Source organism: Propithecus coquereli, unplaced genomic scaffold (genome assembly GCF_000956105.1).
Source record: "Propithecus coquereli isolate 6110/MARCELLA unplaced genomic scaffold, Pcoq_1.0 Scaffold13, whole genome shotgun sequence".
Lineage (NCBI taxonomy): Eukaryota > Metazoa > Chordata > Mammalia > Primates > Indriidae > Propithecus > Propithecus coquereli.
The window spans coordinates 13,539,442-13,552,297 of NW_012137191.1; the positions used below are offsets into that span (position 1 = coordinate 13,539,442).

At 39.8% G+C, this 12,856-nt stretch overlaps 1 protein-coding gene across 1 annotated transcript in view; it reads right to left on the bottom strand.

The window, feature by feature from the left end:
* Positions 1–12,390, bottom strand: part of FBXL5 (F-box and leucine-rich repeat protein 5) — a 50,453-nt gene extending 38,063 nt beyond the window's left edge. Inside the window, exons 1-2 of the mRNA XM_012638400.1 lie at positions 12,210–12,390; positions 1,740–1,955 (exon numbers count right to left, since the gene is read on the bottom strand). Of these exons, the coding sequence (XP_012493854.1) occupies positions 1,740–1,955; positions 12,210–12,293 (300 nt within the window). The 5' untranslated portion in view covers positions 12,294–12,390. The remainder of the gene's footprint in view (positions 1–1,739; positions 1,956–12,209) is intronic.
* Between the last annotated feature and the right edge of the window lie 466 nt (positions 12,391–12,856).

Below are 12,856 nucleotides of genomic sequence, written 5' to 3' on the forward strand. Positions count from 1 at the left end.
GTTTATTCATTCATAGTAATAATTTTACCTTTGGTTACCATTAACTACACTGATAGATCTCCTTTAAGAGTTCAGCAAATGTTAACAAAATGTAACAATTTTACGGTAATTAAAATTTCAATTTACAAAAACAACTTTAAGCTTTGGTGAAGAGCATTCATTATAAAATTTTATTAAACGGTAATAAAGAGGTAACTGACAAAGACTCTTACCAAACCTCCAAACCTGAGTCAGGCTTCTCTTGAGTCCTCCTCTTCTCAACTAGGTCTAACCTTAGACTCGGTCCTTGGCACACTAAGTCCAGTTTTAGCAAGAATCCTGCTGAGTTAGTTTAGCAAAAATTCCCCACCCTTGGCATCTGACCACCCTCAATATCTGATCCAATTCCTTATCCCCCACCCTCAATATCTTATCACCTGACTGATTTTCAGCAAGAAATTTTATAGAGTCAGCCTATCAGGAATCCCCCTGGCCTTGATGTTTTCTCTCAGTAATTTTTCACCTACTGATTCCCACCCTGCTCCATGGCTATAAAACCCCTATTTGTCCTTACTGTATTCAATGATGAGCCCAATCTCTCTCCCCTACTGCAAAATCCCCACTGCTGCAGTCTCTCTTGAATAAAGTCTTCCTTACCATATATTTAACTAGTGTCATGAATTAATTTTTTCTTTACGTTACGGTGCCTGTGACTCAGATAGTATCAGATTCATCGTGGGATTGCCAGACCTTTCAGCAAGTATTCCAAGCGTACACCTTTGTCTTCATTCCTGGCTAATTGGGGATCTAGTGCTCCAGCTGACAGTTCACTGAAGCACAGTAAGAACAGATACTGACACTTAAAGTTCTAAGTCTACTCTCTGAAGCTGACTTAGATGTCCAGGCTTCTTTGTTTGAAAGGTACCTACTGGGCTGGAAGTCTTTCTCCTTGACTCTTTAGAGTGAGGGTTTATTCCCAGACTCTAAGACCTGGTCCTGGTCTAGAAAGATTTTTTTTCCTAGCTCTTTGTTTCAAGTGAGGGCTCACTCCTGGCCTGGAAATTTTTTCCCATCTTTTTGTAAGGCCTCTCTACTCCATCTGGTCCTCCTTCTCCCACGGGAACTTCTCAGTAAACTCAAACTCTGTTCTTGAATCCCTGCAACAATATGCTTCACCACTATGGAGCTAACTCTACTTCCTTTCATGCTGTATTACTTTACTAAGGATAACTTGGAACTTCACTGGCTTCTTTGGAAAACTAAGTCTTCACCCTTCCCATTGCTTCTGCTTCTCCTTCCTTTTTTCCACCCGCAAACTTCCCTTCAGCTCCCTTGAATCCTTTAATATGTCCCTTTTTAAACCTCTAGCTCTCCATTCCTCTGTCCACCCCAGATAGACTTTTTCCTTTCTCCTAAAGGCCCTAAATGCCCTACAGTCACTTGAACTTTGGGCCCCCTACCCCCATTGGGGCTTACAAGAGACTTAGGGACCCTCAGAAGCAACTGCCTGAGGCCGAAAAGAAATACTACTTGTCCTTGTTGTATTCAGAGTCAAGCCCAATATCTCTCCCCTACTGTAAGCCCCCACTGCATGCTTCCCTCTTGAGTAAAGTCTTCCTTGCTGTCTTTAACAAGTAACAAAATAATTTTTTTCTTTAACATAAAGTCATTTACTATACAATGCTAACATGTTTTACCAATGACATACCAGAAGATGGCGCAAATTGTGATAGTTTAAATAACCCATGTTTGCAACTCACCTTAACATTCTTCAGTCCCTTTTCAAAGAGGCTAAGCATCTCAGAGAGTTTATTGTCAGAATGTACATTATAAATGGTCTGGCTGCGTTGTTGAAGCAAACCGATAATGTATTCATTTTCAATCTGCTCATGCATTTTGAACTCCTTGAAAGTAGCATACAAAGACTGCAGAAGAGCACGGAAATCGTTGTTGTTGGAAAAATTGGTTTTAGACAGCTGAATAAAAATTTAAAAAGAAAGGCATAATCAATACATGTAAATATGTACCAGTAAGAAATATTCAAATGCATCCCTGTTTACTTTTGCACATAGCAAGATACTTCCCTAAAACTTGGTTACATTAAAGTACAAGTAAAGGTAATTCATAAATTAACAAGTTATACTGTTATCATTAAAAAGTCCACTAGGCCAGGAAGATGGTGGTTTGCATTCTGAAGGGCCTGCTGATATACAAAAATGATGCATACACAGATCACATAGTTTCTTTAAATGAAAAGGATTAAATCAGGTCCCCTCCCCTTTACTACCAAGATGACAGTAATCTGTTCAGGAAATAATTATAAAACACTGAGCTATTAGAACATTATTAGATAACTCTAGGGGAGTTATTCTCTTTTAAAGAAAACTGAGATAAACACTTAGCATCTTATATAAGAAATTATCTACTTTTCTTAACTGGAAGCACTGTAATAGTGCAATGTGGAAACAGTACAGCAGAACATGAGAAAGTAAATGCACTTGAAAACACACACACAAAAAAACATCAAGAAACATACACTATATCTTCTTCAATTCTAGTATTCAACAACAGAAAACTACTATTCTGATGTAACTTTAATTTTTTACACTTACTGGAAAATTAAATTCTAATGTTTAAAATGTACATATTATCAAGAAACTTGCTTCAAGTTAAAATTCAAAGCAAAATTCAAGCCCTCCATTACCTACTATACTAAATTTACCTTCTATTATATCAATTCCAATTTCAAAATTCATTTTAAAGGGGGAAACCTGATTCGGCTAAATACAACAAATAGGTAAAGGAAAGGGGAAAAGTACTAACACCATACTTCCTAGACTTGCTTTCTAAAGTATGATCTAGTATTCCTGAAATGGAGCACAGTCTAAACTGTCTTATTGCCTGTTCTCAGCAAGAATTGTAGTCAGATGACAGAGCATCAAAACAGATAACATACAAACTCCTAAAGCAAAGTTATTCCACTATATATAACAGTTAACTAAGTATCATCTATAAAAGGCAATAGAGATTAGGCATTAAGAGTCATTTATAGAGAACCAGTTATAGAGCCAGATTCCCTAGGATCAGATCCCAGTTCTACCAATGATTTAACTGCATAACCCTAGGCAAGTTACTTTTCACTCTCAATGTCTTAGTCTCTTCTTGGGGTTAAACAGGAATAATAAAACACCTGTACTTCACACGGTTGCTTGGTACTTAATGTTAACTATCACATTTTGAAAATTAAACATTCATTTTTATAAAATCATACTTTTTTTACTTTATTCAAATATCTACTGAGCAGCTATTATTGAGCCAAGCACTGTTCTTGGTACTTGGGATACATACATCAGTGAACAAAGATCTCTGCCTTTATAGTATATATTCTAGTTAAAGGAAATAGACAATGAAAAGTTAACCACAATGTATAAGTAAATCATCTAGAACAGGGGTTGGCAATTTTTTCTGTAAAGGGCCGGACACTAAATATTTTAACTTTTGCAGGGCATATGGTCTGTAGCAACTATTTTTTTTCTTTAGAGACAGGATCTCGCTTTGTCACCCAGGCAGGAGTGCAGTGGTGCAATCAATCACAGCTCACTGCAGCTTCAAACTCCTGACTTCAAGAGATCCTCCCTCCATCTTCAGCCTCCTGAGTAACTGGGACTACAAATGTGCACCACCATGCCCAGAAAATTTTTTTTATTTCTATTTTTAGTAGAGACAGGATCTCACTATATTGTCCAGGCTGGTCTAGAACTCCTGGCCTCACGCGATCTTCCCTCCTTGGCCTTCCAAAGTGCTACTATTACAAGTGTAAGCCTACTCCCAGCCGGTAGCAACTATTTAACTCAGCTGTTGTAGCACAAAAGTAGTCATAGACAATATGTAACTGAGTAAGTGTAGCTGTATTTCCATAAAACTTTATATTTATAGACACTGAAGTTCAAATTTCATATAATTTTCATATCACTAAATATTATTATTCTTTTGATTTTTTTTTTCAACTATTTAAAAATGTAAAAACAACACTTAGCTCTTGAGCCATCCAAAAACAACAGGCAGGACATTCTGTTAAACCCATACCGTAGATTTTAAATACCAAAAGAAATGTCACAAAAGAGGATAACAACATTCATTAGTGCCTGGTCTCTGTTTTGATGCTCTGTCATCTATCATTTGTCATTTTATTGGGGGAAAAAAAACCCTTAAAAATAATCTTAGTAGAAATATGACACAAATCAAAAGAAAGCATTAATAATGGCTATAATTTTTTTTAATGGCAAAAAAGTAAATACAGTCAACCTTTTGTATCCGTGGGTTCCGCATCTAACGATTTGAACAAAAAATGATTAAAAATATTTTTAAAAATTCAAAACAATATAAAATAATAAGCAATAAGTACAACAACTATTTACAAAGCATTTTCATTGTATTAGATATTAAAGGTAATGTAGTAATGATTTAACGTATACGGGAGGATGTGCATAGGTTATATGCAAATACTATTTTATATAAAGGACTTCAGCAACTGTGAATTTTGGTATCCATGGGGGGTCCTGGAACCAATTCCCCATGGATACTCAGGGAGGACTGTAATGCCCTGACTTAAGGAAAATATTAATAACATCTTACAAGACATGCAGGAAATTTTGTATATATTCTCATAAGACTATTATAAAGTCTTTTAGATTTAACAACAGGCTAAAGCCTAGTTTCATGCTACAAAATGAGAATCAAATTAGCTACAAAAAGAGATTCTACATTATAGAGTCAATCCAGCATAGTGATTAAAAGCACTAACTCTGAAGCCAAACTGCCTAAATGTGAATCTGTTCTGCCAGCAAGTCATTACATTTCTCTGTACCTCAGTTTCTTCATCTGTAAAATAAGGCTAATAATATTAACTACTTCATAGGGTTCTCGTGATGATTTATAAGTTAACATATTTAAAGAACACAGAATATAAGCCCTACCTAGGCATCTGTAAGTCTTACTTAGGCTTTTCTGTTGTTTTCCTGTATTCAGCCCAAAATATTAATAAAATATCATTAGAATTCCTTAGAGAAATTGGTACAGCCATTATAGAAATCAGTATGGAGGTTCCTCAAAAAATTAAAATTAGAACTACCATATGACACAGCAATCCTACTTCTGGGTATATGTCCAAAGGAAATGAAATCAGTATCTCCAAGAGATATCTGCACTCCCATGTACACTGCAGTATTATTCACAATAGCCAAAATATGGAACCAACCTACTAACAAACGGATAAAGAAAATGTGATACACACACACACAATGGAATATTATTCAGGCATAAAAAAGAAGAAAATCCTGACATTTGCAACAACACAGATGAACCTGGAGGACATTATACTAAGTGAAATAAGTCAGACACAAAGACAAATAATGTATGATCTCACTTATACATGGAATCTAAACAAGTAGAACTCATAGAAACAGAGAGTAGAAAAGTAGTTGCCAGGGGCTGGGGGTTAGAGGACATGAGGAGCTGTTGATCAAAGAACACTAACTTTCAGTTATAAAATGAAAAAGTTCTGAGCATCTAACATACAGCATAGTGACTATATAGTTAATAACACTGTATTGTTTACTTGAAATTTGCTGTGAGAATAGATCTTCAGTGTCCTCATCCCCCGCCCCCCTGACACACACAAAGGATAACTACTTGTGGTAATGGATGTTTTGATTAATTTGATTTTGGTAATCATTACACAATGTACATGTCTATCAAACCATCACATTGTACACACTGAATATATACCTTTTTTGTCAATGATACCTCAATAAAGCTGGAAAAAAATGACCAATAGATGAAGTCATACTCTTGGTGGAGAACAGAAAAATGGTTTGTACAACAGGCTGAAGAAATGAGTTTCATCTGTATTAAATCCTCAATACATGTTTGTTGATTTGATAAGTGAAAACAACGCAAAAAAGGTGGCGGGGGGGGGGCAGGGAGAGATGTCCCTAAAGATACTACCCAAGTCAGTTTGTCTCCACATGAAAAGTGCAAATGTTTTTAACCTGGTACCTAAAGTTAGTAGATTTAGTAGTTAAAAGAATAACCAGAAACATACAATTTAACTTTTTAAAAGATCTACTTATATGAGTAGTTTTTAAAAATTGTGTTTGCCTCTACAAAGTTATACAAATACATAGGCTTGTTTGAGAAAAAAATAAACGTGGACACCAATAATTTCTGGAACATACTGAGGCCTATGATGTGCTAGGCACTACACTGGGTGTTTTCAGATGTTTTTAATTCTTAAGACAATCTAGGAAGCAGGTATATAATAATTCCCATTTTATAGATTTAAAAATTGAGGCTCAAGCCGGGCGCGGTGGCTCACGCCTGTAATCCTAGCTCTTTGGGAGGCTGAGGCGGGCGGATTGTTTGAGCTCAGGAGTTCGAGGTTGCTGTGAGCTAGGCTGACGCCATGGCACTCACTCTAGCCCGGGCAACAGAGTGAGACTCTGTCTCAAAAAAAAAAAAACAAAAACTGAGGCTCAGAAAAATAACTTACCCCAAATCATATACCTAGCAGACAATGAAACACAGACCAAGCCTCAATGACTCTAATTAATCTATGCTCTTTCCACAGATACAATGTTAGTCCCATAAATAAAGGTAACTTTTCAGATCCAAGAGAGTAAACTGTCAGAAAGAACACTTGCTCTAAAGCAACAGCTCTCACCAGGGGGGCAATTTTGTCCCCTAGGAGATAAAGGGCAAGGCCTGGAGACAGTTTGGGTTGTCACCACTACTGTCAACTAGAAGGTAAAAGCCAGGGATGTGGCTAAACATCCTACAATACACAGGACGACCCCCACAACAAAGAATCAGTCATCTGGCCCAGAATGTCAATAGTGCTTCAGTTGAGAAATGTTGCTCTGGAGAAGTGTTTTTCAAACATTGTTAACCACGACTTTCACTATGCAATATAGTGCAATCCAGATTCAAACACATCATAAACACTTCGAACAAATTTCAGGAAACAGTATTTCCCTCTCTAAGCTATGATACACTCTTAACATTTACTTTTCCATTTAATTTTTTAATGTTGTTTCTGACCCACAAAAATGATTTATGACCTACTAATAGGTCATAGAACATATTTTGAAAACACTGGTGTATAGTACAATATAAATGTTCCCGGTGACCTTTAAAGTTGTATACTCTGGTGGCTCACAAATTCAACCAGGTACCCATACAGAACGGGCTACACATAATCAACAAATAGTAACAAACAGTAACATGGTATCTTCACAGTTTAAAAGGATTTATAACAGGCTTTCTGTCTCAGACACTCTACAACATAAAATAATACAGCCTGGCTTCAAACTGATTCTCAAAAGTAAGGTCACTTAAATAGTTCTAAAGTAGATATAAAATACACCATAACAAAAACAAGCCCAAATATCATTACTCCAGATATGTTTTTACTTTCTACTAGCCAGACAATATTTTCATTTAATCAAGCAAGATTTACATGCAGTGAAGAAACCTTAGTAACTATCCCATCGAATTTACTTTACAGATGGAAAAAACGATGGCCCACAGGTGAACAGTTTTCCATAAAACCATAAAGCTAGCAATAAGTAGCAAAACTGGTAAGGTAATGCAAAATCCATGGGCTTCAGAGGGGGCAAAATCCTAAAGTAAAATTCAGCCTTTACTAATTACTAGTTGAATGAGCAGACTAAGTTATTTAACCACTAAGATTGTTTCTTCAATTTTATTTATTTATTTTGTTTTTTTTTGAGATAGGGTCTAACTCTGTTGCCCCAGCTAGGGTGTTGTGGCATCATCATAGCTCACTGCAACCTCAAACTCCTGGGCTCAAGAGATCCTCCTGCCTCAGACTCCTGAATAGCTGGGACTACAGGCACACACCACCAAGCCCAGTTAATTTTTGTATTTTTTTGTAGAGACAGGGTCTCTCTCTTGCTTAGGCTGGTCTTGAACTCCTGACCTCAAGCAATCCTAGCGCCTTGGCCTCCCAAAGTGCTAGGATACAGGTGTGCGCCACCATGCCTGGCCTGTTTCCTCAACTTAAATGAAGGGTAATACTTGTCTTACAGGGCTCTTGCAAGGGTTAAAAGAAATCATGTATGCATGTAGTAAGGAACTCATTAAATTCTCTTTTCCTTCCTCTCCCAGCTCTCAATGCAATAATCTTTCTACACCAAGTCAATCTTCCCAATGCCAGTTAATAAATTTTTATAGGTATTCAGAGAAATGAGAAAAACAAGGAAAACTGATCATAAAGCTACATTTCATGCGATTTTTAAAAAATAATCTATTCAGAATATTCTCAGCTTCTTTCCTTTTAAGGATTTTTATTATAAAATATCCTTTCTTTATAAAGTGATAAAGTAGATGACACTTTTAGGACATTTAACTGGAAAACTTGGGCACTCCTTAAAGCTCCACCACAGGAGTGTTTTATAACCGGTTGATATATAAACCTGGGAATCTCCACACTGTGTCTTTACAGACACCACCTACTTTGTTCTCAGAAATCAATTCAAAGAGACCACTCCCGACACTTTAATGTAGAGATGACCAGATATAACTTCCTTTGCTCTATTTCCTATTTAGAGTTCCATCCTAGCACAGATGTTATTACACATTAGATTGTAAACTCCTTAAGAACAGGTACCACAACTCACATTGCAAACACAAGGTACTACACGGCAGACAGTAGAAGCTCCATGCTGACAGAATTAATGGAGTAAAGCTTTGAGGACTGGAGGAAAGACTGAGAAATTCAAGTAAAATAGAAAAGGAATGTCATTCAACGCAAATTTTCACTAAAATCATCCTAGTTTGGAAGGCCAGTGAATTAGCAAAAAAGATTTCTTAGCAGATTATCACCTAAAAAATCAGAAACTACTATGGATTCAAACACAAAAAATTTAAAACTAGGAGTCCTAATACTGACTTGGATTTCCATCTGGATCTATCACTAACTGCTTAAATAACCTTGGCCTACCTAATCGAGGCCTACAAATCCCCAACTATAAAACACAAATTCCCCCTGCCTTTACCTACTTCAAAAGATTGTTTGGATAACAAAGGTGAAAAAACCTTTTACAAACATAAGAGGAAATCCATGAGCAAAGTATTAAATTACGTATTATACAACAATATTTAAAACAACCTAAGACACGGTATTTGTCAGGTTTTGAAAATTCATCGTGCTCTTTTCTCATGCTAAAATTCACTTTGATACCTAAAAAAGTTTTTAAATGGTCTAAGCAAATAAATTATTCTAAGTAAAATGATTTAAGCATATAAATGATTGATTTAAGTAAACAAATGCTCCTAAAATATACTGCATTTGAAAAGTTGAATACTGGAAATAAAACTGACTTCTTTTTAGTAACTGGGCATTCAGAGCCAAAATTTGGAATACAGTACAGTGAAATAGTTGGGTTGGATATCCTCGGCCTATACAACCAAAGGATGGTGATGGCAAACTTGAGGTGACAAATGAACAAAAATAAACAAGGCACTCTTCCTTTAATTCCTCTAAGACTATTCAGCCATTACAAAATACTTATTTTTCCACTCTGGTTCCCAAAGGGCATCCTACGAGATATTTTCATTGGTTATTAGCATCAAGAAGAAATCCAGATGTAAAATTACTATGCAGTTTTTTTTTTCTAAATCACCTTAGTCACAGATCAGAAAACTGGACTTTTTTTTTTTTTTTGAGACAGAGTCTTGCTCTGTTGCCCGGGCCAGAGTGCCGTAGTGTCAGCCTAGCTCACAGCAACCTCAAACTCCTGGGCTCAAGCAATCCTTCTGCCTCAGCCTCCTAAGTAGCTGGGACTACAGGCATGCACCACCATGTCCGGCTAATTTTTTCTCTATATTTTTAGTTGTCCAGCTAATTTCTTTCTATTTTTAGTAGAGACAGGGTCTTACTCTTGCTCAGGCTGGTCTTGAACTCCTGACCTTGAGCAATCCTTCTGCCTTGGCCTCCCAGAGTGCTAGGATTACAGGCATGAGCCACCACACCCAGCCAGAAAATTTGACTTTTAATCTTCTTGATGAATATGTACAATCTCATTAACTATATCTAATTAATTCAAAATTAGTGATAATTTTTGACTTACACTATGTTAAACTGAAAATGCTTTATTAAACTAGTTATGCAAGAGAGGACATTTGACTACTGTAACGAATTTTATTTGACTCAGTTGTTTTCTAAAAAGCAACTATATTTTCAGAACTTGTTCAAACATTCTCAATCACCAGCAAAAGAAGCACAAAAATAGTGACCGACTTCTTGAAAATTTTAAAATAAGGCTAGTTAGCCTATTACACAAATAAAATTGTGATTCTTTATTTTGGGGTCAAAATCATTTGGAAATTTGATGAAGGCTACAAACCGCCTAGGAAAATATACACAAAATTTTCCAACATAGTTTCAGGTGATCTCTAGACTACCTCTTCACAGTAAAAGTTGGAGAGAAAACCTTGGATTCCACTAGTCCCTAATATGTTCCGTTTCTGATTTTGAGAGAATAAAATGCACCGCGTCCCCCCCACCCCCATTTCTTCTTTTCTGCAACTAAAGGATATTGTCAGAATGAGCTAAATACAAAAGCCAGAGGGGTAAAAACACTACAATAGAGTTAACTGGAAAATTCACAGTTATATACTTCTGCTTAATGGCTTAAGCCTTAACTATTCCTTAAGCTTCTCCTAGGTAAGTGGTTCTCACCCTTGGCTGCAAACTGCACTCACCTGGAGACCTTTAACTTATACTTGATGTCTGGGTTCCACTTAGAGATCCTAGTTGTACTGATTTGGGCATCAGGTTTTTAACAGTTTTGGGGTTAATTCTAATAAGCAACCAAGGTTGCAAATCACTGTCCTAGACAGTCCCATTCAAGCTATATCTGAATAGGGTATTTTAAATTTTCAAAATGGTGGAAGGGAGAAGACGGTTGTGGGGCAGGTGTGCTAAGATCTGAAACTCAACCTCACTGCTTTAAATTGCTGGTCTTGAGTGTGGCCTAGCAGTGAACATCGTGAGCATCCTCTACCCACCTGGCTGGGCTATAAGGCAAGCCCTCTTTTCTGTCCACAATGGTTCTGCTTAATGCTATGTAATTTCTGCAAATTCATAAAAGTTGATTTCTATGCTTAAACAACAGCCACTTAAATGCTTTTTATTTGATTCCTTTCTACAAGAAATAGGCCTGCCTTAATTTTGCAGCATATCCACATGACTTTCCCCAACATAAACTGTCAAATATGTGGAATTTTAATATTGTTTTAAAGTCATTAGCAAAAGGCCCTGAACTATCGCCACGAACGTGTTTTTTTCAGCTTAAGCTGCGCTAATTAAGAGTCCAAAATGGTTCTCACAATTAAACCAACTTTTCCCGAGGCCCTTTCATTCACGCCCATGTAAAGAATTCCAACAGAGAATAGCCGTCTTACAAAAAAATCTACATCCAGTAAATGCTCGCGGAAATAAAAGTTCCAAGGAAAAAGATACCCGTATATGAAGAGTGAAGGTTCTTTAGTTCCTAAGCCTGGTTTTCCTCCCAAATCAAACCGGTGAAAAACCTGGGGTAAAATGAGCAGGGGGTAGTTGGGAGAAGCTCCTCTTTCAGCCAGGAAGCCAGCTAGAGGTTCAGAGGAAGGATGGATGGGTGTTTGCACAGAGACTCAGAGAGCCCCAAAGCAGGCCGGAGGGGAGGGAGTGACGAGGGGCGAGGACAACTGCAGACACGGCCTACTCTCTGCGGATGGGAACCCCATCGCAGGTGGCCGACCCAAGGTCCCCAAGCTTCGTGGGCAGGGAAGGGACCCCTCTCCCTAAGGGGGAAGCAGCGGGAGGCCAGCGCTGCAGCGGGGGCTGGCCCCGAGGGCGGCCGGTGGCTAGGGCAGCGCCCCTCCTCCGCGCGCCAGGCCCTGGGGCAGGAGGAAGCTGCCAGGAAGAGGCTGCGCCGCCCGCCCCGAGGGCGCGTCCGAGCGGAGATGCGGACTCCCCGAGGGGCCCGCAGCGGCAGGGGAGGTGCGGGGGAGCGGCGCGGCGCTGACAGCTGCGCAGGCGGCTCCTCGCGCTGCGGCGGCCCCGGGGGCTGCGGGCGCCGCACGGGCCAGGCCGCCCTAGGGACCCGGCCCGCTCCTGCTCGCCGCCTGCGCCGCCCAGAGCAGCAGGCCCTGCGCTCCGTTACCTTGTCGCAGTAGAGCCCCACCAACTGCTTCATCCGCCAGTGTGGGGCGGTGAAGACGTCCACTTCTTCAGGGAAAGGCGCCATCGCGACTGCCTCAGCCTCCGCCTCAGCAGCCGCGGCCGCCGCCTCTCCATAGACACCCTCGCCGCGGGGCAGAGGCGGCGCGCCCCCACGCGCATGCGCCCGCCCCGTCGGCGCGCGCGCCCGGGCAGCCAAGACGCGGGTGCGCGCAAGCCACCGCCATGCGGTCCCCGCGGCGCACGTGACCAGGCGCGCGCGGAGGCGCGCGCCTTTTACCTCCCGCCTCTACTCTTTCCATTCCTTGTCCTGTTCGTGTCCTGCAAAAAGAAACCAAACCTTTTCCTTGTTTGTCTTGCCACATAAAAACACAATATGTGAAGGGAGAAGATGTCGTTTTAGTGACGCTTTCAGCTCTTCTCCCGGTTGCTGCTCTGCCCACCAGGCCTTGAGGCCGAGGTGACCAAGCACAATGGCCGCGGTAAGGGCCGTGAGCCCTGTCTGGGCGCCCAGGCCATGACGCCCTGTTGACTGGGGTGACTGCGCCGCCCTCTGCCTCCCTGCGGTTCGCCGGTGCCGGACTTTCGGCCGCCGGGCCGAGCTCAGACCACCCCGCCCGCTAGTCAAAG